The sequence below is a fragment of the Lolium rigidum genome, chromosome 5 (genome assembly GCF_022539505.1).
Source record: "Lolium rigidum isolate FL_2022 chromosome 5, APGP_CSIRO_Lrig_0.1, whole genome shotgun sequence".
Classification (NCBI taxonomy): domain Eukaryota; kingdom Viridiplantae; phylum Streptophyta; class Magnoliopsida; order Poales; family Poaceae; genus Lolium; species Lolium rigidum.
This window is the reverse complement of record NC_061512.1, coordinates 245388673-245415392: the sequence shown is the minus strand read 5'-3', so window position 1 is coordinate 245415392 and position 26720 is coordinate 245388673. Positions and strand designations below refer to the sequence as shown.

The window sequence follows — 26720 nt, the reverse complement described above, 5'->3', positions numbered from 1 at the left end:
AACACCATACTCCATCCATCCGGGAAGTACGAAGATGTACATGGATCTAAAGGAGCTATTCTGGTGGAACAATATGAAGAGAGAGATAGCACAATATGTGGCGGAATGCCATACCTGCCGAGAGTGAAGGCTGAACACCGCAGTCCCGGCAGGAAAGTTACAACCTTTACCTATTCCATAATGGAAATGGGAGGAAATAGGGATGGATTTCATCATCGGACTACCCATGACTAATAAAAAGAAGGACATGATATGGGTAATCGTGGACCGGTTGACGAAGAGTGCACACTTCTTAGCGGTAAATCAGCAGGATAAAGGAGAGAAACTCATCGATCTGTACATCAAAGAGATCGTGAGTAAGCATGGTGTGCCTAAGAAGATCGTGTCGGATCGAGGATCTGTGTTCACATCAGCATTCTGGAAGCAACTACACGAAGCTTTAGGATCCAAGTTGGACTATAGTACCGCTTATCATCCCCAGACAGGTGGACAAACCGAAAGAACCAACCAGACCTTAGAGGATATGCTTAGGGCTTGTGCCCTAGATTTCGGAGGATCATGGGAGGAGCACTTGCCACTAGCAGAGTTTTCATACAATAATAGCTATCAAAGCAGCATCAAGATGGCACCGTTTGAAGCTCTGTATGGAAGAAAGTGTAGATCACCGATATGCTGGTATGAAGTCGGAGCAAGCAAAGAGTTCAACCCTGATTATGTCAAGGAAAAACAACAAATCATTGACATTATAAGAGATAGGCTCAAGATAGCCCAGAGCCGACAAAAGAGTTATGCCGATCAAAAGAGGAGAACATGGGAGCCACGAGTTGGAGACATGGTATACCTTAAGGTGAGCCCGATGAAAGGACTCCAGAGGTTTGGAGTGAAAGGAAAGCTAAGCCCTAGGTACATCGGACCTTTCAAGATTCTGAGTCAAAACCGAGGGTTAGCCTTCGAATTGGAACTACCGGGAAGGTTATCTCAGGTTCACAATGTATTTCATGTGTCGCAACTCGTAAAATGTTTAAAGACCCCGGATGAACCAAGTATCTCATGAAGAGCTTGAGTTACAACCAGACTTGACCTACATCGAGAAGCCAGCCGAAGATTCTCGAGGAAAACTCGGAAACAACTCAGGAATCGAGCGATAAAGTACCGCAAGATACAATGGAAGCACCATCCCGAGAGGGAAGCTACCTGGGAAAAGGAGGAAGACTTGAGGAAAACATACCCCGAACTCTTCAGGTATTACAACCACAACTTCGGGACGAAGTTTTCTTTAAGGGGGAAAGGCTGTAATATCCCAGGTTTAGAGATGATCGAGGGGTAGATTTTAGAAAGGAATGTGCATTGCATTGCAAATTCTGGGGAAATTTCGCGCTTTTAAACAAAAACTGCATTGAAGGGGGACAAGTTTCTCTCTCGACACCTTACAGGGTTAGGGTTTCGAGAGTGCGACAAACCTGTTCCTTATTCAACTAAACTAGGGTTTTGAGAAGAGAGAAGTGATATTGCATTAAAAATCTTAAGTTGCATGATTGAATTACAAGTTAAGTTGTTTGAATGAATTCAAACCAACTTTGAATTTGAATTTCAAATTCAAACATCAAATGAATATCACATAATTCAAATTTGAGATAATTTAACAAACAATGATCATTAAGCAAGAATTATAAATCACACAACAATAAAGTAAAGCTCATTGAGGAAAACTTGAGCTTTATTAATAATCACACAAGATACATTGTCACTTACAATATTCAAAATTGGAACAAATGAATATTACAACATATTACAAGAATTGGACAAAATGGAAAAATGAAAAAGAAAAGAAAAGTACAAATTAATGTTCTATCCTAACAATACAAGCTAGTCTTCATTTAGCCTTGTACTTGATGATCTCCATGCTCCTTGGAGCATCAGGTTGTTTTCCTGCACACAAACATAAAGCAAATAAAAACAAGTGTTATGCCAAGTGGCATAGCCACTTGGCAGGTTAGCAAACAATGAAATGAAGTGGATATGCTCAAGTCTCTGCCGAGCAGAGCCATGCCACAGATAGAATCAAGCCCAAGTGCACAAAGACTTGCACACACACACAACCAGCAGCTCACTGTGCTATGTGCATGTGCAACACACACACACACCAGGGTGAGTCACCACAAGTCAGCAGGTGGTGCTGTCGACCAGCAAGAGCAAGCCAACAACATATAAAAGCTTTTCCCAGCCAAACCCTAGCCATTTGATTCAACCATCGGCAGAACTGAACTGGTAAGCCACCAAGAACACCAAGAACACCAAGAACAACTAGAACAGATAGAACAGCTTCACTGTTCAATCTATTCCAAAGACACCACTGAAATAAATCAAGCTCATCAAGTCACCAGGAGGAGTAGGGCAAGCAAAGCAACCATAAGATCAACACAGAGGCAAACCTCTACACCAACAGCACATTCTAGGAGCTGGAGTGAGGTATACCAAGCATCATGGACAAACCAGATGGTTTTGTTCATATATAAGCATATGCATCAAGCACACATGATCAACAGGGTGTAATACCCAAGATTGTGTCATCATCTGGTTATTAAACCATATGGTGCAAGCAAGAGCAGAAAGGCCACTGGTCAATCATCAAAAGGGAACAACAAATATGACAATAATTGCATAACTGAAGAAATCCAGCAAGAGATGAGAGCACAAGTCAGCCTAGTTACACACACTTAACACCTACAGCTAATTGACCATCGACCTAGACGAATATTGTCTCGTTTGATTTCAACATCAAGAGCCACCGGCAATCCAATAAATAGATCACCCGTAAAGCATTTGGTAAGCAACAAGCAAGCCAACAAAAAGGGGAGCTACCCTAGGGCAAAGCACATAACTACCGCTGTGGTCACCTCAAACCCTAGAACAGCCAAACCAACAAGCCAAATACAATTATCATCACCCTGATTGGGTTCAAAGAAGGGCTAGGGTTCCCAACCACTGTGGGCATCCATCTAGCCTAATCCAACCAATTGTGATGATCATTATCAGTATCACAGTTCACATTAATTATCCACTCAATCAATTAAAGTAACACAGATAATTGATATTAACAAGTAAATCATGAAACGGACACATGCTAATGATCCAGAGGATCACCGCAAGCATCAGCTGATGCTTGAGCAAGCACCAGCACTGATCTGTGCCACACACATACACAGAGTAAGTAACAGCAAGGCACAGGCAACTGTTAAGCACTCCACCGACTACCGCCGATGATCACATGCTCATCGAAGCTTGCCATAGCATGCTAGGGCATGCTAGAGCATCATTAAGCCACAGTAGCATGGACCAGTATATTGAATTGGCCACGGATAATCAACAAGTGTTTCACATGATAACCAAATGGCTAACCAAATGATTGTATCCGTAAGCACATCCAAGGTCGGATGAACCACCGGATCAAGATAAATAAGTAAAGCACTTGGTGCTCATCACCGAATCATACAGATAAACCGAAGCAGTAATGCTCAATCAAGCATACACATGAAATTGAGCACAAGAGACAAGATACCATTACCCCGGAACTTGCAAATTGCAAGGAATACACATGGTAATCAAGCCGTAGGCAGCCAAATTGAATACACATGAATGTCTAGCAAGAACAAGTAACTAGAACAGAGGCACATGGATGAATTCGAGCCAAAAATGCAAGATTAAACAAGCATGTGGCTCGGAACATGCACGTAAATGTGCACAACCAAGATAGCAAGAATTAAGCATATCTAATGGGCAGAATAGAGCAGCACCGTAGCAAGAATTCATGGCAGTAGCACAAGTAGCACAGCAGCAGAAGACAAACAAAGACAAAGAAGAAGACACAGCAGCCTAGCACGGCCGTAACCTCTACGAGGACAAGCGATGCCATGGTCAAGCTAGACGAAGAAGAGGTGAGGAAGAAGAAGTAGAAGGGAAGGAGAGGAACTCACCAGGGAGGAGGTGGCCGACGCGGTCATGGCGGCCAAGGCGGCGCGCGCCGGAGCACGGCGGCACCGGGCCCGGCCAAGCCAAGCCCGGCGACCACCACCGCACCTAGCGCTGCACCACGCGCAGGGGAGGCGCCTGGATGAAGGGCCACGGCCTCTCCAAAGCGCGGCGGCGGCGGACGCCAACGGCCTGGCGCACTGGAGCGACGATGGCGAGCGAACGGCGACGCCCGCGACAGATCGGCGCGGACCATCTGGTTCGCCGTCGAATGGCGACCCAGATCCGCAGCATCTCGTCGCCGGCGACGGCCTAGGGCGACGGGAATAAATCGGCGACGGCGGAGGCGACTCTGGTCGCCAGAGCGAGAGAGAGAGATTAGGGTTTCGCGTGCGAGGAGAGGGGAGCGCGTCTGAGTCCGACCGAGCCGGTTGGGGCGGCTCGGGTTTGACTCAACCTTTTGGGCCACCTGACAGGTGGGGCCCAAGGGTATTTTTGGTATTTCATAATTCCTATATATGCTGAAACTTTGAAATTTAATAGAAAATTGATAAAAACTCTTAAAAATGAATTAAAAATATGAAAAAGGATCAGCATAAAATTCTCTATTTAAATAAAATATCAAAGAGAATTTTTGAAGATAATTAAGAATAAGTCCTATTTTGAGGATTTAAATAATGATTTAAATCACACATATTATTTTCTAAAATGAAAATAAGTCCATTAATGCATTTGGACTTTAAAAAAACCTTGACAATATTTCAAGGTTGTATTTACCCTAAATCAAGTATCTCCAAGATATTCTTAGTATTTAACCTCTCATAAAATAACAACGACATCGGAAGGGGGGAACAAACCCTAAAACTGGAATCATGCATAATTGCTTCTTTAACCATTGCCCTTATCGGACAATGATGCTATTTTTCAGAGACAGAGGACAAGGGTCAGTCCACACCTTCCAACTGCAAAACTTTGCAGTGTTCAGGCAAGTTCATCACTTGCTCATATCATTTGAGTATCTTTATCAAATTACTTGCAAAGTACTATGATTATCACTATTGCATAAAAACCAAAACCACTATTTTCATAACTATGAATATGACTATGTGGTGGGCAATGGAACCATGGATTGTGTTGATATGGTGGAGGTTCCATTGCAAGGGTTTATATCCATCTAGGATTAAACAACAAATGTCGCCAAAGTGATTCTTGTGCCGTAATACCCGTGTTAACCATAAGATCCGGAGTGGGACGGAATAGTCAATTGTATTTCCACCTCTTGTACATCAACGGATGCGCTTACCGTAGATCGGTTGTATCTTGCGGAGCAATTGGTGGGTGGGGAGCCCTTCTAATTCCCCACGGTATAGCCGTTGCTTACCGTAGCGGTTGCCGCTATGCGGAACAATTGGTGGGTGGGGATCCCCTTCTAATTCCCCACGGTAATGTGGTCTATGATGGGTTGCAGCTACCGGCGAAGGAGTTTGGTTCAATCCCAGACTGTCGTCGTGGTCGGGGTCCACCCTGAAATTACGGGAATAATGGGACCGGCGAGGACCCAGGGTCGGGGTTTGCAACAAAGGGTGGGTGTGCGAGGAAGCGGAGGAATATAATTGACTATGACCTTATACCGGGCCTCACACCGAAGGAGGTGTGGACGGGAAAGCTGCCCGGTTGGCACCAAGGTTAAGATCTCTTATGGGTAAAGCAACACCCCTCTGCAGAGTGTAGAGAACTGTGACCTGTCACTCCCTGTTCCGGGATAAGGAATCGCGAACGCGGCCGGAAAGGAGCTCCATGAAGTTCTAGTAAACCGGTGAAGGCCGACGGACATAGCTCTTTGGAATAAAAGCAATCTCTTGAAGAAATGTTTACCAAAACTTGCATTGGTATTAGACTTTCTGGTCTAATATCGTAGCTAGTGCATTAAACACCTCTTATCTATAATGAACTTGTTGAGTACGCTCGTACTCATACCACTCTTAAATCCCATGCTTAGATTGTCTGAATCGTCTGGAGGAGGACTACGACAACAATGAAGGAGCCGAGATCATCGGCTATGAAGAACCAGACCTCTCTGGAGGTATCGAGGGCGTAGACTACCTCATCGTCTACGGAACCGGGAGGCTTCCGGGAGGAGATCAAGCCCGAACATCTCGAGTAGTAGTAGAAGCCGAGCAGCCCGAACTCTTAGTATTTAGCTGCTCGAAGAAATAAATGTATAACTTAATGAGACTCTTATATTGTAAGCCAAGTTGGGTTCGCCTCGAACCCAGGAGTATTCCTCTTAGGACCCAAGAGGAGCTCCAAGACAACATGTGTGTGATATTTGTAATAATAAATGAATGAGTTATGGACCTGCTATGTTCGTTGTACTACTCGAGGGATGTAATATTTGCGGAATGGTACTTCGTGAATGTTATATCAACGATCGGCATACTACAACATGCAGTGGTATGCGGGGTCACCGATGTCTACGGGAGCTTCTATTCTTGTAGACAAGTGTTGGGCCTCCAAGAGCAGAGGTTTGTAGAACAGCAGCAAGTTTCCCTTAAGTGGATTACCCAAGGTTTATCGATCTCAGGGAGGAAGAGGTCAAAGATATCCCTCTCATGCAACCCTGCAACCACAAAGCAAGAAGTCTCTTGTGTCCCCAACACACCTAATAAGTGTACTAGTTCGGCGAAGAGATAGTGAAATACAGGTGGTATGAATAAGTATGAGCAGTAGCAACGGTACCAGAAAAGTGCTTTGCCCAGGACAAGTAAACAAGCGTAGTAACGCAGCAGTAGTAACGCAGCAAGTAGTAACGCGATAGAAACAAGAAACAAGCAGCTATAGCAGTATTTAGGAACAAGGCCTAGGGATTAGACTTTCACTAGTGGACACTCTCAACATTGATCACATAACGTAATAGATAAATGCATACTCTACACTCTTGTTGGATGATGAACACATTGCGTAGGATTACACGAACCCTCAATGCCGGAGTTAACAAGCTCCACAATTCAATGTTCATATTTAAATAACCTTAGAGTGCATGAAAGATCAATTCGACTAAACCAAGTACTAACATAGCATGCACATCGTCACCTTCATGCTATGTAGGAGGAATAGATCACATTAATACCATCATAGCAATAGTTAACTTCATAATCTACAAGAGATCATAATCATAGCATACGCCAAGTACTAACACGGATGCACACACTGTCACCATTACACCGTGCAGGAGGAATAAAACTACTTTAATAACATTGCTAGAGTAGCACATAGATAAATTGTGATACAAAATACATTGCAATCATAAAGAGATATAAATAAGCACTTCACTACGCCATTCATAACAAGTGAGTAAGTATTCTGTGAAATATAGCCTAAGAGACCCACACGGTGCACACACTCGTCACCTTTACACACGTGGGACAAGGAGTCTCCGGAGATCACATAAGTAAAACTCTCTTGACTAGCATAATGACATCTAGATTACAAGCATCATCATATGAATCTCAATCATGTAAGGCAGCTCATGAGATTATTGTATTGAAGCACATAAGAGAGAGATGAACCACATAGCTACCGGTACAGCCCCGAGCCTCGATGAAGAACTACTCCCTCCTCATGGGAGCAAGCAGCGGTGATGAAGATGGCGGTGGAGATGGCAGCGGTGTCGATGGAGAAGCCTTCCGGGGGCACTTCCCTGCTCCGGCAGGGTGCCAGAACAGAGACTCCTGTCCCCCAGATCTTGGCTTCGCGATGGCGGTGGCTCTGGAAGGTTTTCCGTATCGTGGTTCTTCGCGACGGAGGCTTTAAATAGGCGGAAGGGCAGCCTCGGAGGGGGCCTGGGGGGCCCATACCATAGGGCGGCGCGGCCCCCTTCCGGCCGCGCCGTGGTGTGGGTGTGGGGCCCCCGTGGCTTCCCTCGGCGGCTCTCGGGTGTTCTAGAAGGCTCCGGGAAAAATAGGGACCCGGGTCTTGATTTCGTCCAATTCCGAGAATATTTCTTTACTAGGATTTCCGGAACCAAAAACAGCAGAAAACAGGAACCGGCTCTTCGGCATCTTGTTAATAGGTTAGTTCCGTAAAATGCACGAATATGACATAAAGTGTGCATAAAACATGTAGGTATCATCAATAATATGGCATAGAACATAAGAAATTATCGATACGTCGAAGACGTATCAAGCATCCCTAAGCTTAGTTTCGCTCGTCCCGAGCAGGTAAAACGATAACAAAGATAATTTCCGAAGTGACATGCCATCATAACCTTGATCATACTATTTGTAAACATATGTAGTGGATGCAGCGATCAAAACAATGGTAATGACATGAGTAAACAAGTGAATCATAAAGCAAAGACTTTTCATGAATAGTACTTCAAGACAAGTATTAATAAGTCTTGCATAAGAGTTAACTCATAAAGCAATAAATCAAAGTAAAGGTATTGAAGCAACACAAAGGAAGATTAAGTTTCAGCGGTTGCTTTCAACTTGTAACATGTATATCTCATGGATAATTGTCAACATAGAGTAATATAACAAGTGCAATATGCAAGTATGTAAGAATCAATGCACAGTTCACACAAGTGTTTGCTTCTATGATAGAGAAATGGGTAAACTGACTCAACATAAAAGTAAAAGAATGGTCCTTCAAAGAGGAAAGCATCGATTGCTATATTTGTGCTAGAGCTTTTATTTTGAAAACATGAAACAATTTTGTCAACGGTAGTAATAAAGCATATGAGTTATGTAAATTATATCTTACAAGTTGCAAGTCTCATGCATAGTATACTAATAGTGCCCGCACCTTGTCCTAATTAGCTTGGACTACCGGATCTTTGCAATGCACATGTTTTAACCAAGTGTCACAATGGGGTACCTCCATGCCGCACTGTACAAAGGTCTAAGGAGAAAGCTCGCATTTTGGATTTCTCGCTTTTGATTATTCTCAACTTAGACATCCATACCGGGACAACATGGACAACAGATAATGGACTCCTCTTTAATGCATAAGCATGTAGCAATAGTTAATGTTCTCATATGAGATTGAGGATATATGTCCAAAACTGAAACTTCCACCATGAATCATGGCTTTAGTTAGCGGCCCAATGTTCTTCTCTAACAATATGCATGCTCCAACCATTAAGGTGGTAGATCTCTCTTACTTCAGACAAGACGGACATGCATAGCAACTCACATGATATTCAACAAAGAATAGTTGATGGCGTCCCCGTAAGCATGGTTATCGCACAACAAGCAACTTAATAAGAGATAAAGTGCATAAGTACATATTCAATACCACAATAGTTTTTAAGCTATTTGTCCCATGAGCTATATATTGCAAAGGTGAATGATGGAATTTTAAAGGTAGCACTCAAGCAATTTACTTTGGAATGGCGGATAAATACCATGTAGTAGGTAGGTATGGTGGACACAAATGGCATAGTAGTTGGCTCAAGTATTTTGGATGCATGAGAAGTATTCCCTCTCGATACAAGGTTTAGGCTAGCAAGGTTATTTGAAACAAACACAAGGATGAACGGTGCAGCAAAACTCACATAAAAGACATATTGTAAACATTATAAGATTCTACACCGTCTTCCTTATTGTTCAAAACTCAATACTAGATGTTATCTAGACTCTAGAGAAACCAAATATGCAAACCAAATTAGCAAGCTCTAAGTGTTTCTTCATTAATGGGTGCAAAGTATATGATGCAAGAGCTTAAACATGAGCAAAACAATTGCCAAGTATCAAATTATCCAAGACATTTTAGAATTACTACATGTAGCATTTTCCAATTCCAACCATATAACAATTTAACGAAGAAGAAACTTCGCCATGAATACTATGAGTAGAGCCTAAGGACATACTTGTCCATATGCTACAGCGGAGCGTGTCTCTCTCCCACAAAGTGAATGCTAGGATCCATTTTATTCAAACAAAACAAAAAACAAAAACAAACCGACGCTCCAAGCAAAGTGCATAAGATGTGACGGAATAAAAATATAGTTTCGGGGGAGGAACCCGATAATGTTGTCGATGAAGAAGGGGATGCCTTGGGCATCCCCAAGCTTAGACGCTTGAGTCTTCTTAGAATATGCAGGGGTGAACCACCGGGGCATCCCCAAGCTTAGAGCTTTCACTCTTCTTGATCATAGTATATCATCCTCCTCTCTTGACCCTTGAAAACTTCCTCCACACCAAACTCAAAACAAACTCATTAGAGGGTTAGTGCACAATAAAAATTAACATGTTCAGAGTTGACACAATCATTTTTAACACTTCTGGACATTGCATAAAGCTACTCGGACATTAATGGATCAAAGAAATTCATCCAACATAGCAAAAGAGGCAATGCGAAATAAAAGGCAGAATCTGTCAAAACAGAACAGTCCGTAAAGATGGATTTTATTAGGCCACCAGACTTGCTCAAATGAAAATGCTCAAATTGAATGAAAGTTGCGTACATATCTGAGGATCATGCACGTAAATTGGCTTAATTTTCTGAGCTACCTACAGGGAGGTAGACCCAGATTCGTGACAGCAAAGAAATCTGGAACTGCGCAGTAATCCAAATCTAGTACTTACTTTACTATCAAAGACTTTACTTGGCACAACAAAACACAAAACTAAGATAAGGAGAGGTTGCTACAGTAGTAAACAACTTCCAAGACACAAATATAAAACAAAGTACTGTAGCAAAATAACACATGGGTTATCTCCCAAGAAGTTCTTTCTTTATAGCCGTTAAGATGGGCTCAGCAGTTTTAATGATGCACTCGCAAAAGATAGTATGTGAAGAAAAAGAGAGCATCAAGAGGCAAATTCAAAACACATTTAAGTCTAACATGCTTCCTATGAAGAGGCATCTTGTACACAAATGAATTCATGAAGAACAAAGTGACAAGCATAGGAAGATAAAACAAGTGTAGCTTCAAAAATTTCAGCATATAGAGAGGTGTTTTAGTAACATGAAAATTTCTACCACCATATTTTCCTCTCTCATAATAACTTTCAGTAGCAACATGAGCAAACTCAACAATATAACTATCACATAAAGCATTCTTATCATGAGTCTCATGCATAAAATTATTACTCTCCACATAAGCATAATCAATTTTATTGGTAATAGTGGGAGCAAATTCAACAAAGTAGCTATCATTATTATTCTCATCAAGTGTAGGAGGCATAGTATAATCACAACAAAATTTACTCTCCATAGTAGGTGGCACCAAAAGACCACTATCATTATAATCATCATAAATAGGAGGCAAAGTATCATCAAAGAAAATTTTCTCCTCAATGCTTGGGGGACTAAAAAGATCATGAAAACCAGCTTCCCCAAGCTTAGAACTTTCTATATCATTATCAACAATGGTGTTCAAAGCGTTCATACTAATATTACTACCAAGCATGCAAATAAGATTTCATAGGTTTTTTAATTTTCGCATCAAACAATCCATGTTTTAAATCAGGAAATAGAATAAGAAGCTCATTGTTGTCCATTATGCCAAACTAGTGTAAACAAGAAACAAAAAGATGCAATTGCAGGATCTAAAAGAAATAGCTTCGAGCACACACACAACGGTAACAGAAAAGTACTTTACCTGAGACCGGAGTATGAGAGCCTTTACCTTTCCTCCCCGGCAACGGCGCCGTAAAAGTGGCTAGTTGCCGGGGTCCGTGTGTGTGTGCCGTTTACCTTTCCTCCCCGCAACGGCGCCGTGAAAAGTGCTTGATGTCTACGGGAGCTTCTATTCTTGTAGACAGGTGTTGGGCCTCCAAGAGCGAGAGGTTTGTAGAACGGCAAGCAAGTTTCCCTTAAGTGGATTACCCAAGGTTTATCGATCTCAGGGAGGAAGAGGTCAAAGATATCCCTCTCATGCAACCCTGCAACCACAAAGCAAGAAGTCTCTTGTGTCCCCAACACACCTAATAGGTGTACTAGTTCGGCGAAGAGATAGTGAAATACAGGTGGTATGAATAAGTATGAGCAGTAGCAACGGTACTGTAAAAGTGCTTTGCCCAGGACGAGTAAACAAGCGATAGTAACGCAGCAGCGAGTAACGCAGCGAGTAGTAACGCTAAAGAAACGATGAAACAAGCAGCTATAGCAGATATTTAGGAACAAGGCCTAGGGATTAGACTTTCACTAGTGGACACTCTCAACATTGATCACATAACGGAATAGATAAATGCATACTCTACACTCTTGTTGGATGATGAACACATTGCGTAGGATTACACGAACCCTCAATGCCGGAGTTAACAAGCTCCACAATTCAATGTTCATATTTAAATAACCTTAGAGTGCATGAAAGATCAATTCGACTAAACCAAGTACTAACATAGCATGCACACTCGTCACCTTCATGCTATGTAGGAGGAATAGATCACATTAATACCATCATAGCAATAGTTAACTTCATAATCTACAAGAGATCATAATCATAGCATACGCCAAGTACTAACACGGATGCACACACCGTCACCATTACACCGTGCGGGAGGAATAAAACTACTTTAATAACATTGCTAGAGTAGCACATAGATAAATTGTGATACAAAATACATTGCAATCATAAAGAGATATAAATAAGCACTTCACTACGCCATTCATAACAGTGAGTAAGTATTCTCGTGAAATATAGCCTAAGAGACCCACACGGTGCACACACTCGTCACCTTTACACACGTGGGACAAGGAGTCTCCGGAGATCACATAAGTAAAACTCTCTTGACTAGCATAATGACATCTAGATTACAAGCATCATCATATGAATCTCAATCATGTAAGGCAGCTCATGAGATTATTGTATTGAAGCACATAGGAGAGAGATGAACCACATAGCTACCGGACAGACCCCGAGCCTCGATGAAGAACTACTCCCTCCTCATGGGAGCAACGGCGGTGATGAAGATGGCGGTGGAGATGGCAGCGGTGTCGATGGAGAAGCCTTCCGGGGCACTTCCCTGCTCCGGCAGGGTGCCGGAACAGAGACTCCTGTCCCCCAGATCTTGGCTTCGCGATGGCGGTGGCTCTGGAAGGTTTTTCGTATCGTGGTTCTTCGCGACGGAGGCTTTAAATAGGCGGAAGGGCAGCCTCGGAGGGGCCTAGGGGGCCCACACTATAGGGCGGCGCGGCCCCCCCTCTGGCCGCGCCAGGGTGTGGTGTGGGGCCCCCAGGGCTTCCCCCGGCGGCTCTCGGGTGTTCCGGAAGGCTCCGGGAAAAATAGGGACTCGGGTCTTGATTTCGTCCAATTCCGAGAATATTTCTTTACTAGGATTTCGGAACCAAAAACAGCGAGAAAACGAGAACCGGCTCTTCGGCATCTTGTTAATAGGTTAGTTCCGGAAAATGCACGAATATGACATAAAGTGTGCATAAAACATGTAGGTATCATCAATAATATGGCATAGAACATAAGAAATTATCGATACGTCGGAGACGTATCGGTCACCACAAACTTTCACGTCACTCGTCCCAGATTTAATGGAGGCATGAACCCACTATCGAGCATAAATACTCCTCTTGGAGTTAAGAGCAAAAACTTGGCCGTAGCCTCTACTAATAACGGAGAGCATGCAAGATCATAAACAACACATATGTAATAACTTGATAATTAACATAACATAGTATTCTCTATCCATCGGATCCCGACAAACACAACATATAGTATTACGGATAGATGATCTTGATCATGTTAGGCAGCTCACAAGATCCAACAATGAAGCACAATGAGGAGAAGACAACCATCTAGCTACTGCTATGGACCCATAGTCCAGGGGTGAACTACTCACTCATCACTCCGGAGGCGACCATGGCGGTGAAGAGTCCTCCGAGAGATGAATCCCCTCTCCGGCAGGGTGCCGGAGGAGATCTCCAGAATCCCCCGAGATGGGATTGGCGGCGGCGGCGTCTCAGTAAGGTTTTCCGTATCGTGGCTCTCGGTCCTGGGGGTTTCGCGACGGAGGCTTTAAGTAGGCGGAAGGGCGGGTGAAGAGGCGGCACGAGGGGCCCACACCATAGGTCGGCGCGGCCAGGGCCTAGGCCGCGCCGCCCTGGTGTCTGGCCACCTCGTGGCCCCACTTCGACTCTCCCTCGGTCTTCTGGAAGCTTCGTGGCAAAATAGGACCCTGGGCGTTGATTTCGTCCAATTCCGAGAATATTTCGTTACTAGGATTTCGAAACCAAAAACAAGCAGAAAACAAAGAATCGGCTCTTCGGCATCTCGTTAATAGGTTAGTGCCGGAAAATGCATAAATACGACATATAATGTGTATAAAACATTTAGATATCATCAATAATGTAGCATGGAACATAAGAAATTATCGATACGTCGGAGACGTATCACCCAACAAGATAGTGGGCCGGGCCAAAAACACAGGTGAGTCCCACTTTCCTGTTAAAGGGGCCGGCCCATTTAGTATGTGGGGTCCACCATATAGCAAGTGGGCTGGCCCAACAAGATAGTGGGCCGGGCCAAAAACACAGGTGGGTCCCGCTTTCCTGTTAAAGGGCCGGCCCATTTAGTATGTGGGGTCCACCACAAAAGCAATTGGGCTGGCCAAACAAGTTAGTGGGCCGGCCCAATTATCATGTGGGTCCACTATCGTGCTGACGGGCCGGCCCAATTAGTATGTGGGGTCCACGGTAAATCAGCTGGGCTGGCCCGACGAGTTAGCGGGCCGGCCCAATAAGCTTGTGGGCCCACTTTTCTGTTACAGGGCCGGCCCGGTAGTGGGTGGGGTCCACCTTAAAGCAAGTGGGCCAGCACGTTTAATTGGTGTTTATATGCCGGCATAATAGGCGCTTTAGGATTTTGCGGGCCGGCACATATGTGATTTCGCCTAATTGGGCCGTTTAAGGGATGGGAATTTGTGATTTAGATACTGAGAATATTTACGCAACACATGATTTCTATCGGATAGCCTCACTTACCACAAGCACCAAAGAAAAAATGCGCGAAAGAACTATAAAAACTAACTAAATATTACATCAGCTGCAAGGCTTTGAAAAAATATTACAGAACCCAGAGAAATTGAATGGTAATTAAACCTAGCAATACAATGAAGCGATCCGGCAATCTTTTAAGTTGTCCATGCAGCACCTATATCTGAAACAAAGACATTACAAGTTAAGACATCAACAATGGAAAGGCAAAGACACTACAATATTGTTTGCCAAAGAATTTGGAACTCATCATTTCGTCGTTACAAAAAAAACTCCAAGAAAAGAAAGTTGATTGCTCATAGAGGATGACATGCAGGTCCCAATTAGCAGCAGCGGTCTCAACGTTTCCAAGGCGGCAAGGGATCAAAATAAAAAGGAAGTAGCTAGAAATCAGGGGGTCAAAAAAATCCAAGAATAGAAAGAATTTTGGTTCATAGAGGATGACATGCGGGACCCATGATCCTGCATCGTAAACGGCTCGATCGGAGAGCGTTGAACGAGATGGCGCGATCGAGAAAAAAAACAATGCCAGAGAGGCTACCATCTGGGCCCTACATCCCTCGGCGGTGCGGATTTGCGTTGACTCGGCCGGCGAACCCGAGATTTCGAGATGCACCACGTCCCGGGACACCATACGCGACGTTTTGGCCGTTTTCGTCGGGCTAGGTGGCCTCAAAAACGAGAAAAAACGTTTGGACATGCACAACGGAGAGACCAAAAATCGTCGGCCATGGTACACCAGCAACCACGGCACGACTTCAACTTCGTCGACCATGGCAACTTTTCTTGTAGTGTCAAGCAAGTTCTCTATTCTATTGGAGAGCTCATATGAGAGATGATCAAACTGCCATCTGCTCGCACTCCCCTAGGGTTAAATATAGGTACCGATGTTTTCCATATTTCAAGGTGGGAAAATCTAGCTTGCAATTCATTACACATATTGCACTGAGACCAAACATTTGGTTCATGTTCATGTCAAGATTGTGTTGGAGCGATTGATGGTACTTGATACGTCTCAAACGTATCTATAATTTTTTATGCTCCATGCTTGTTTTACACCAATTCATATAAGTTTTGTTTACACTTCGTTGCACTTTTACATGATTTCCGATACTAACCTATTAACAAGATGCCACAGTGCCAGTTTCCTGTTTTCTGCTGTTTTTGTATTTCAGAAAATTTGTACAGGAAATATTCTCGAAATTGGACGAAAGAAAAGCCGAAGTCAATATTTTAACGAAAAGAAGACGAAGTCCAGAGGGGGACAAAGAGGCGCACCAGGGCGCGCAGACCACCCCTAGGTGCGGCTTGGGCCTGGCCCACGCCTAGGGTAGGTATGGGGCCACCAGGTGCCCCACCGACCTAAATCCTCCGCCTATTTATACACCTTCTTGGGAAAACCCTGGATACCCGAGCCTCCATCCATGAAAAGTTCCATCGCGGCCGCCATTCCGAACCCATCTCAGGGGGTTCTGAAGCTCTTCCCGCACCCTGCCGGAGGGGGTAATCATCAGCGGAGGCATCTACATCACCATGCCCGCCTCCGAAGTGATGCGTGAGTAGTTCCTCCCTGGACTATGGGTCCATAGCAGTAGCTAGATGGTTGTCTTCTCCAATTTGTGCTTCATGTATCGATCTTGTGAGCTGCCCTACATGATCAAGATCATCTTTATGTAATCCTCTATGTTTGGTTTGCTGGGTGATGTCTACGCACACTTCTATTCCTGTAGACAGTGTTGGGCCTCTAAGAGCAGAGGTTTGTAGAACAGCAGCAAGTTTCCCTTAAGTGAATCATCCAAGGTTTATCGAACTCAGGGAGGTAGAGGTCAAAGATATCCCTCTCAAGCAACCCTGTAATTAAGATACAAGAAGTCTCTTGTGTCCCCAACACACCTAATACACTTGTCAGATGTATAGGTGCACTAGTTCAGCGAAGAGATAGTGAAATACAAGTAATATGGATGATTGTAAGTAGTAATTGCAATCTGAAATAAAAATGGCAGCAAGCAAACATGTAGCGTAACTTGTTGGAAACGGTGTTTTAATGCTTAGAAACAAGGCCTAGGGATCATACTTTCACTAGTGGACACTCTCAACAATGATCACATAATTGAATAAATAAATGCTAATCTCAAACACTCTCTTGTTGGATAACAAACACCATTCATTGTGTAGGGCTACAAGAGCACCCTCAAGCCGGAGTAAACAAGCTCCACAACTTCATAAAGGAATCACATACGATGCGCACACTCGTCACCGTCACACCGTGGAGAGTGAATCCGGAGTTCATATTAAAGTAACCTCTAGAGTGCATAATAGACAAGAGTAACATCTACATATTCAACTAGATTACAAAGCTCATGATCACATAAAGATCACATGGGAGAGAGAGATGAACCACATAGCTACCGGTAGAGCCCTTAGCCTCGGGGGAAAACTACTCCCTCCTCATCATAGGAGACAGCAACGACGATGAAGATGGCGGTGGTGTCGATGGAGATGACTCCGGGGGCAATTCCCCGTCCCGGCGGCGTGCCGGAACAGAGACTTCTGTCCCCCGAAACGGAGTTTCGCGATGGCGGCGGCGCCCCTAGAGTCTTTCTGGAGTATGATTGATTGATTGAGGGTTTTCGCGTCGCGGGGGATTATATAGGCGAAAGGGCAGCGTCGGTGGAGTCCCGAGGGGCCCACACCATAGGGTGGGGCGGCCCCCCTTCTGGCCGCGCCGGCTGATGGGGAGGAGGCCCTGGGCCTCCTCTGGCCTGGCCCTTCTGGCTCCGTGAGTCTTCCGGCGAAATAGAATTTCCGTGATTTTTTCCGGATTTTTCCGAGCACTTTGGTTTTTGGGTCTTTTCTCGCAATAAACGTACATAATAAACGTAAACCGGCACTCGTGGCATCTTGTTAATAGGTTAGTCCAATAAATGCCATAATATGATATAAAGTGCATATAAAACATGTAGATATTGTCATAAAACTAGCATGGAACATAAGAAATTATAGATACGTTTGAGACGTATCACTGGGATCTGATGAATGTTGAATACTATGTTGAGATTGATTATATATTCATGTCATATGTTATTTGTGATCTTGCATGCTCTCCGTTGCTAGTAGAAACTCTGGCCAAGTGGACACTTGTGACTCCAAAAGGGGGCATTTATGCTCGATAGTAGGTTCATGCATCTAGTTTCCTGGGAGAGTGACTTTATAACTTCTAAGGTTGTAGATGTGATGTTGCTACTAGGGAGAAAACAACAATGTTTTATCCGATGGTAATTCTATTGTTTACTTTACACACATTGCTTAATGCGATATATAGTCTGTTGCTTGCAACTTTATACTGGAAGGGGTGCCCAGCTGTAATTTGTTCATGTTTACTTTACACACATTGCTTAATGCGATAGCGTAATCATCTTGTCATGTATGGTCGATATTCGGTCAATTGCCCAGCTGTAATTTGTTCACCCAACATGTTATTTCTTTATGGAGAGACACCTCTAGTGAACTGTGGAACCCGATCCTATTTCCTTTACTGATAAATTCAGATGCAATCATGTCATGTTTACTTTCTACAAACATCTCCTTCCATTCGATACGTCTAATCCTTTGTGTTCAGGAAACCGGTGAGATTGACAACCTCACTGTAAGTTGGGGCCAAGTACTTGGGTTGTGTTGTGTTTAGGTTCCACGTTGTTGCGGACACCGGTAGCGCGTCCTGCCACTAGTCAGCCAACAACACCTTCAGAAGTCACGCCTTTGTCCTACTGGTCGATTAAACCTTGGTTTCGTACTGAGGGAAAACTTGTTGTTGTGCTCATCACACCTTCCTATTGGGGTTCCCCAACAGCGTGTCCGCATACGACGAGTACACGTCATCAAGCTTGTTTTCTGGCGCCATTGCCGGGGAGAAAGAGGATTTCTGCAAGGGGAGTCTCTCATCTCCAATCTTTTTTACTTTGTTACAGTTTGCTTAGTTTACTTTATTTTTGTTTTTGTTTGCTTTATTATATCAAAAACATAAAAAAATTAGTTTACTTTTACAGTTGTCTTTATATCAAAAACACAAAAAAATAGTTTTCATTATAGTTGTTATTTCTTTTGCTTAGTTTTAATTTTGCTAAAATGTCTCCTCCTGTTATTATGTCGCCTGAGGAGATGATTTTCACTTTCAAACAAGGGAGTGAGGAGAGTTTCAAGGATGCTTGGTCTAGAATTAATAGTTCTTACATTAAAACTGAACCGAGAATGACTTCAAGTTTGCTCCTTAGTAGTTTTTATTTTGGTCTTATTCTGCGTTATAGATATGCTTTGGACACAGTAGATGGAGGAGATTTCCTTCTTTATGATGGAGATCAAGCTTTTAATGCCATAAAAAAGTTGATTGCAACATATAGCTCACCTAGTAATTTCGATTCATCCATTGTGAGCATTTTTACTAGATTAAACACTCTTGAGACAAATACAATTAGATTGAACGAATGTTATAGTATGCTTCGGGAGAAATATGATCAAGTTCCTATAAATTCTGAACCCACAAATTGGCTCCCTTCAGTGAAAGTTGATATAGGTGGTGAAATTTTTTTATGCTCGTTGTGATATTATGTCTGAATTTTGCCTTATGCCTAGAGATATTTACGAGTCTTTAAATCTTTGGGGACTTTCTGAGGGAGGAGAAGAAATATCTCTTACCAATAATGATGTTATATTACCCATTAGAATTGCTGAAGGAGTGCATACAATTTTTTTTTAGGAAGAATGGTATCCACTGATTATCTTGTCATCGAATGTGTAGGAAAAGGACAAATCACGCTTGGGCGATCACTGCTAAAACTCCTGGGAGCAAGGATTGATGTTGGGCAAGGTATCATGATCTTCACCACCCCACAAGGTGGTTCTCGTTGTTTCCCTATGAAAAAACTTAAAAAGAAGAGAGGTATGCGCAAGGCTTCCACCATTTATAATGTTGATGCTTCTTCACTTGATAATACTTGATGCTCACATTTTTACTGCGTCTAGCTGAAAGGCGTTAAAAAAAGCGCTTATGGAAGACAACCCATATTTTATTTACAGTAGTTTTTCTTTTTGTTGAGTCTTGGAAGTTATTACTACTGTAATGACCGCTTCTTATCATTTTTTTCCTTTTTGTGCCAAGAATAGCCTCTAATAGAAAAAAAGTAATGTTTGGGGAAGTTGTTGTCCTGAAAACAGATTCTGTGATATCACCATAAAAATTCGTAAAAATAGTCAGAGCGGAATTTTGAGCTGTCATTTGTTATTCATATGCCCCAGGTTATTATCTAACTTTCGTTAGTTGACCACTTTTCGAGATAAGCAACGGATGATTTTCAAAAATTTCGATCTTTCCTCCTGTTCTGTTTTGACAGATTTCTGCACTATTTGCATTTGCCTTGTAAATATCTTTGTTTTTTTAGTTCTTTTGATCAAAGAGCTTTTTGAAATGTTGCTACAGTAGCTTATGTTTTAATATATGTTTGATATTTGTTAGTACTGAACACAAGTAGATATGTTTATTTTGATTGTACTAATGCTGCTAATGAAGAATTGTGCGAAGTTTTATATGAAGAAAGTTTTCAAGTGTAGGGAAAGAAGAATGATGTGATGAGATGAAGAATGGACAAAACCTCAAGCTTGGGGATGCTCCTGCACCCCAAGACATATTCAAGAGGTACAAGCGTCAAAGCTTGGGGATGCCCAAGGCATCCCCTCTTCATCAACAAAACAACAGGTCATCTCTCCATACGCTATATTTTTATTGCTTCATACACTATGTGTTGTTCTTGGAGCGTCTTTATTTTTGTTTTGTTTTGTTTTGTTTTCTGTAGCATATGTTGGATCCCGGCACATTTGTTTTGGAGAAAGACCCGCTCCTTTTTAATTGCATAGAACGTTCTATTTTTCGTTGTTATTATTCTGCGAGTGTTCTAGTTTTCTGGTACTGCGTTTAGCTCTTGTTTTTTCACTTGAATTTTGTTCAGAGCACGTTAATATTATTTATTTATTTATGATTAGCTCTATGGTACATATTGAATTTCATCTCTGAGAGTTATTTCAAATAAGTTGATTGGTGTTGGATACGAGTAAAATATTTCATGACTATGGTGATGCAAATGGAACCTTGTCTAGACCGTGGCATAGATTTTGGCATGTCATGTTGGATATTATTCTTGTCATATTCTTAGTATTTATTGTGTTAGCATGACTTGTTTCAAATGCCTGAGAGTGCATAATGTGTCATTAAAAAAATATTGTGTTGTTTCAATCATATAAACATAGTATTGTGGTATTCTCCTTTGATGCTTTATTGGGTTGACTTGGCGCATGCTTATAACATGTTATGACTATAACCAGTCAACTAGAGTCTCTATGATCATTTAGTTTTTGACTTGTAATATCAATTTATGCTTTGATTCATAGTTTTTTGTCGCTATGCATGATTATGGCCATTATTGCTCTCTTAGTGGGTCGCTTCCAGTGTTTTTGCTAGCCTTCACCTGTACCAAGTATGAGCTCTACTCGTGCATCCAACCACAAAAAACCAAAGTTGCCAATTGTGTCCACCATATCTACCTATATGTGGTATTTTACCGCCACTCCAAAGTAAATTGCTTGTGTGCTACCTTTAAACCTTTTAAAAAATCACCTGTGTTGTGTAAATTATAGCTCATGGGAGTAGTCTAAAAACTATTGTGGTAGGTATTATGTCCTATGCATTTTTTAGTTCTTATAAGTTGCTTGTTGTGTGATAACCATGCTGTCATGAGGAACACCATCAATATGCTTTTGTTGAATATCATGTGAATTACTATGCATTCTCATCTTGTTTAAAGTAAGGGAGATTTACCATGAGTTGAAAAGATTGGAGTATGCATATTGTTAGAGAGGAACATTGGGCCGCCAACTAAATCCATGTTCACATGGTGGAAGTTTCAGCTGGGCAAAAATCCAAATATCTGTTTTCATTGTTTTCCCGGTATGGATGTCCAAAAAAGTTGAGATTCATCAAAATTGAGAAATCAAATGAGATTCATCTCCTAAGGACCTTTGTACCCTTTGTGACACTTGGTTAAAACATATGTATGTGATGAAAATACATAGAAGTCCAACCTAATTAGGACAAGGTGTGAGCACTATTAGTATATTATGTATGAGGCAAGCAAACTTATAGGAAGTAATTATGCATAAGCCATACTGTTTATTACTACCGTTGACATGAGTTGCATCTCTCAGAATAAATATTTTCAACACTCCTATTGCTTTTAAAATAAAAAGCTCTAGCACATGGGTAATCCCTGCTTCCCTCTGTGCATGGTCTTTCTTTTACTTTCATGTTGAGTCTTCATCTTCTACTTTATGCACCGATTAAGTGAGCATAGTTGTCATTCTTAGTGAAATTTGCATAGTCCAAAAAATATTATTGATTGATTTATGATTGTGCTATTGCTTGTTCTTAAATTACTTGTATCTAGTCACCTCTTAAACTTTGAAGGTGTCCTTGATTTATGTTTTGCTATTCCATAAGGACATGTGGAGTACCACTTTTTTATGTTTACTCTATGATCATAAACACACAGTTGCTTTCAATGTACTATTATTCATGATCCTTTGTTTGAGTTACTCTTCATGTTATAAAATAGTTGCTAAGTTCTATTGAATTATATCTATTATGCTTATGTTAGAGTACTTAGATCCCAACTCACAATGCTTTACATGCTTGATCAAGATTGTGTTGGCTTCCTGTCACCTAAAAAATTATTTGGTTATCACTTACCTACTCAAGGACGAGCAGGAGTTAAGCTTGGGGATGCTGATACGTCTCAAACGTATCTATAATTATTGATGCTACATGCTTATTTTACACTAATTCATATATGTTTTGTTTACACTTTGTTGCACTTTACATGATTTCCGTCACTAATCTATTAACAAGATGCCACAGTGCCAGTTCCCTGTTTTCTGTTGTTTTTGTATTTCAGAAAAGTTGTACAGGAAATATTCTCGGAATTGGACGAAACAAAAGCCGAAATCAATATTTTACCGAAACGAAGACGAAGTCTAGAGGGGGGACGAAGCGGTACACCAGGGCGCCCAGACCACCCCTAGGCGCTGCCTGGGCCCGGCCCGCGCCTAGGGTAGGTGTGGGGCCACCAGGCGCCCCACCGACCTAAATCCTCTGTCTATTTGTACATCTCCTCGGGAAAACCCTAGATACACGAGCCTCCATCCACGAAAAGTTCCGTCGCGGTCGCCATCGCCGAACCCATCTCGGGGGTTCTGAAGCTCTTCCCGGCACCCCGTCGGAGGGGGAAATCATCGCCGGATGCATCTACATTGCCATGCCCGCCTCCGAAGTGATGCGTGAGTAGTTCATCCCTGGACTATGGGTCCATAGCAGTAGCTAGATAGTTGTCTTCTCTACTTTGTGCTTCATGTATCGATCTTGTGAGCTGCCCTACATGATCAAGATCATCTTTATGTAATCCTTTCTGTTTGGTTTGCTGGGATCTGATGAATGTTGAATACTATGTTGAGATTGATTATATATGCATGTCATATGTTATTTGTGATCTTGCATGCTCTCCGTTGCTAGTACAAACTCTGGCCAAGTGGACACTTGTGACTCCAGGAGGGGGTATTTATGCTCGATAGTAGGTTCATGCCTCTATTTCCTGGGAGAGTGACTTTATAACTTCTAAGGTTGTAGATGTGTTGTTGCTACTAGGGAGAAAACAACAATGTTTTATCCAAGGATAATTCTATTGTTTAATTTACACACATTGCTTAATGTGATAGTTTGTTGCTTGCAACTTTATACTGGAAGGTGTGCGGGCGCTAACCTGAAGGTGGATTATTAGTCATAGACACAGTTGGATTACGGTCTATGTATTATGTTGTAATTCCCAATACCAAATCTCATTGTAATCATCTTGTCATGTATGGTCGATATTCTGTCAATTGCCTAGCTGTAATTTGTTCACCCAACATGCTATTTCTTTATGGAGAGACACCTCTAGTGAACTATGGACCCCGGTCCTATTTCCTTTACTGATAAATTCGACTGCAATCATGTTCTGTTTACTTTCTGCAAACATCTTCTTTCATTCAATATGTCTAATCCTTTGTGTTCAGCAAACCGGTGAGATTGACAACCTCACTGTAAGTTAGGGTAAAGTACTTGGGTTGTGTTGTGTGCAGGTTTCACGTTGTTGATGACAGCGGTAGTGCGCCCTGCCACTAGTCAGCCAGCAACACCTTCAGAAGTCACGCATTTATCCTACCGGTCGATTAAACATTGGTTTCGTATTGAGGGAAAACTTGCTGTTGTGCTCATCACACCTTTCTCTTGGGGTTCCCCAACAGCGTGTCTGCATACGACGAATACACGCCATCAGTACTCATGTCGCAGCTAGAGTGCCCAGAAGCGACTCTCATGCATACATGGGGAGAAAGCACTACACCAGCCAAAATGCGCTTGCCTCCATTGATTTCGATATGAAGTTTCACATATGTGTTAGCTGTATGGGAAGGATCATTCCATGGTGCAACGATTCTTGCTGGCAGCTTGAACGAACCTGATGGACTCAAAATCCCCGAGGTTAAGTTCTGCCTAGATGTTGCCAGATATGCTTGCTGCCCTAGAATTCTCCCACCCTTCAAGTCAACAAGTACCATCTCAACGAGTTCTCTGCAAGGTTCTACCCCAAAAATGTGGAAGGAACTTTTTCAATCTCAAACACTCAAGCCTTAGATCGAGAGGGCATTCAGTGCTCTCAAGAATAATTTAAGATCCTTGAGTAGAAGCCATTTCATACTTTCCCCATCTAAGTTAAGCTAGTTCTTGCATGTTGCACTCTAGACAACTGGATCTTAGGGTGAGGTCTTGATGATTTCTTACCGTAAGAGAATGACGTGACGTCTGACGACATTGATGCTGGTCATGGTGTCGGTGCCACTGATAATGATGCCTAGAGGAACTAGAGGGAGGAGTGTGCTGATGCTATGTGGGCTTAGAGAGGCCACACCATGTTCTATGAACTATCCTATATTGTATAATTCCTACTTGTGGTGAACTCCTACTTGATATTAACTAGGTAAAATGTCAACGAACTGCTTTTTGAAAGTATCTAGGGCTAAACGGCGTTAATTTAGTAACACATGTTTGTTTGATATGTTGTCTATTAGTTTCATATGCTGTCTGTTAGTTCACAGTAGTGTGTGGTAATGTCACCACTCGAGAGAAATGGTAACCACACCACCGAACTGTATGCAACCAAACAAGCTGAATTTTCACCCCTACCCAAAATCCACCTTTGTTGGCAACCAAACAATATGCAAAAATGAGCTGAAAATGAATTGTTGGCCGAAGTGATTGTTGGCAACCGAACTAGATACACAACCTGACTTTGACTTGCCCGGTAAATCATGGCTCAAGGGAGAAGATCTCCCAGATGTAGAGAAAGGATGCCCCCTTAGTTATTCCCAGTAATCTCATGCAATTATAGGGACAAGAAATGCACGTGGATTAAAAAGTTTCTTGCAAGTCACGCTAGCAACACCATGGAATATATGTGCAACACTCTCAGAGACTGGAAGTGCAAGACCAAAGGCAGTGTGGAGACGGTTCAGCCAAAATATTTGGAGTCGGATACGGAATACCCAAACCGAAATGAAACCAGCATGATGTCAGAAAAAGAAAAGAAACCTAAACATCATGTCGAAAAAGGAAACCGAACTGGATCAGCAAACTACCATCGCCGTCGCCATCGATATAAATTCACACTCCTATGCATCACCTGGCCCTAGAGCGCCTGCGTTACACTGCTGCTCGCCCTAGCCCTAGACGTCCGAATCGGGCAACTACTCGAGAGCTCGGTCATCTCTTCCATCACCGGCGACCCAGCCCTCGCCACGGCCAACATGCTGCTCCAGCCGATGCAGCACCTGCAACAGGCCGCCGTCACGGCCGCTTGTCCCTTCTCTTCCGCCGCCGGCGCGGAGAAAACCGAGAATAACATGCAGCTGCAGTTCGACGCCGACCCCTACGAGCCTGACATCGACGCCGACCTCCGCGCCAAGGAGAAGGACCCCAGGGAGCACCCTGACGCACAGTACATGTCCACGACGCAGCAGGGACGCATCAGCCCGTCGATGCGCGCCGAGCTCGTTCTCTGGATGGACGCGTTCGCCCGCCACCTCGGCGACCTGCCACAGGGCACGCTCTGCCGCGCCGTCGCCTACCTTGACCGCGTCCTCACCGTGCGCCCCGTGCCATCCCACGACGAGGCGCTCCGCCTAGTCGCGGCGGCCATCGTCTCCCTTGCCGCCAAGTACGAGGAGACCAGCAGCGAGCGAAGGCTCGACGCCGAAGTCGTCGAAGAGTTTGTCGGGACCACCGTGGCCGCCGTGGAGGCGATGGAGCGAGAGCTCGTCATGGATCTGGATTGCGTCATGGATGGCCCGACCGCATTCACGTTCGTCGAGCGCTTCACGAGGTTCTTCAAGCGGAAAGACGAGTTCCTGGTGAGGACACTCGCATTGCGGCTTGTCGACTTGACGCTGCCGGAGTTCAGGTTCGTCGGCAAGATCCTTCCGTCCGCCGTCGCTGCCTCGGCGCTGTTCCTAGCGAGGCAGATCCTGGCCGTGCCGTTGAGTAATCATCCGGAGGAGTTGACTGGGTACAAGGCGGTGGAGTTGATGGGTTGCATAGAGGCCATGGCGATGCTGATGCCGGAACCCAAACCCTAATCTGGATTTGCGATCAATTCATGCATGAC

The 26720-nt window shown here is 43.2% G+C and overlaps 1 protein-coding gene across 1 annotated transcript in view; it reads left to right on the top strand.

Annotated features, from left to right (window-relative positions):
• LOC124657387 (putative cyclin-F1-2) overlaps positions 1-26691 on the top strand; it is a 37469-nt gene extending 10778 nt beyond the window's left edge. Inside the window, exon 2 of the mRNA XM_047195947.1 lies at positions 25750-26691. Coding sequence (XP_047051903.1) covers positions 25750-26691 — 942 coding nt within the window. The remainder of the gene's footprint in view (positions 1-25749) is intronic.
• The last annotated feature ends 29 nt before the right edge of the window (positions 26692-26720 follow it).